At 36.0% G+C, this 1,109-nt stretch overlaps 1 protein-coding gene across 1 annotated transcript; it reads left to right on the forward strand.

The window, feature by feature from the left end:
• The first annotated feature begins 6 nt into the window (after positions 1–6).
• On the forward strand, positions 7–926 carry LOC140966330 (heat shock 70 kDa protein 4-like). Its single transcript, XM_073426642.1, has one exon. The coding sequence runs from the start codon at positions 112–114 to the stop codon at positions 757–759; it is 648 nt and encodes a 215-aa protein (XP_073282743.1). The 5' UTR covers positions 7–111; the 3' UTR covers positions 760–926.
• The last annotated feature ends 183 nt before the right edge of the window (positions 927–1,109 follow it).

The following is a 1,109-nucleotide window of genomic DNA, read 5'->3' on the forward strand; positions in this document are numbered from 1 at the left end:
GCAGCAATTCAAGCAGCATTATTAGCTGGCCAGGGCAATGCAGAGGTTCAGGGTATACTATTATGCGAAGTCACACCACTGTCACTTGGCGTGCATGTCGAAGGGGGTGAAATGAGTGTAATCATACCAAGAAACTCTGCTATTCCTACCAAGAAGGAGGAACAATTCATGACATGCGCTGACAACCAAAGCGTCGCGCTCATCCAAGTGTTTGAGGGAGAAAGGGCGAGAACCATGGATAACAATTTGTTGGGCAAATTCGAGCTCACAGGCATCCCACCAGCTCCAAGAGGCATCCCTAAAATAACCATCTGCTTTGATGTCGACGCCAATGGGATTCTGAATGTCTCTGCTGAAGATCAAACAACTGGAAATAAAAAAAACATCACAATCATCAATGACAAAGGCAGGTTATCTACCGAAGAGATCGAGAGAATGCTGCGAGAAGCCGAGTTTTTTAAGGCAGAAGATGAGAAGCATAAAAGGAGAGTTGAGGCCAAGAATGCTCTGGAAAATTATGTCTACAGCATGAGAAATAAAATTAAAAATGACAACAATTTTGCTTTCAACTTGACATATTCAGACAAGAGAAAGTTTGAAAATGCGACTGAGCGCGCTAACGAGTGGTTGGAAAACAACCAAGATGGCGGAGAAGATCAGTTTAAGAATAAAATGAAAGAGCTAGAGAACATCTGCAACCCCATAATTGCCGATATGTATTCGGGTGGCAGTGGTCCTAAGATTGATGAAGTTGATTAATTTTCTTATTCCATATACAATTGTAACATATTGTAAGGTTGGTTTGATTTTGTTTGATGTGTTTTATGAAGTTTTATTTTGAACAGATGAATTGAACTCTGTATTATATGTTTGCTTTTATTTTTTCTGGTTGTGATGCAAAAAAATAATTGACTATTTCAATTTTATTAATGTTTTTGTATATTCAAATTTCATAAAATATTATATTGGACTGGTGATATCGATTAGAATAATTTCATTAAATTATTAAGTTATCTTAAAGGTTTTTTTTAATTCATTGTCCATCTTAAATGAATTTGGACATCAATACACATTCTTCTTTATTTCTTAAATTTTATGTCAAAAAAATT

Source organism: Primulina huaijiensis, unplaced genomic scaffold, assembly GCF_012295235.1.
Source record: "Primulina huaijiensis isolate GDHJ02 unplaced genomic scaffold, ASM1229523v2 scaffold205001, whole genome shotgun sequence".
NCBI classification, from domain to species: domain Eukaryota; kingdom Viridiplantae; phylum Streptophyta; class Magnoliopsida; order Lamiales; family Gesneriaceae; genus Primulina; species Primulina huaijiensis.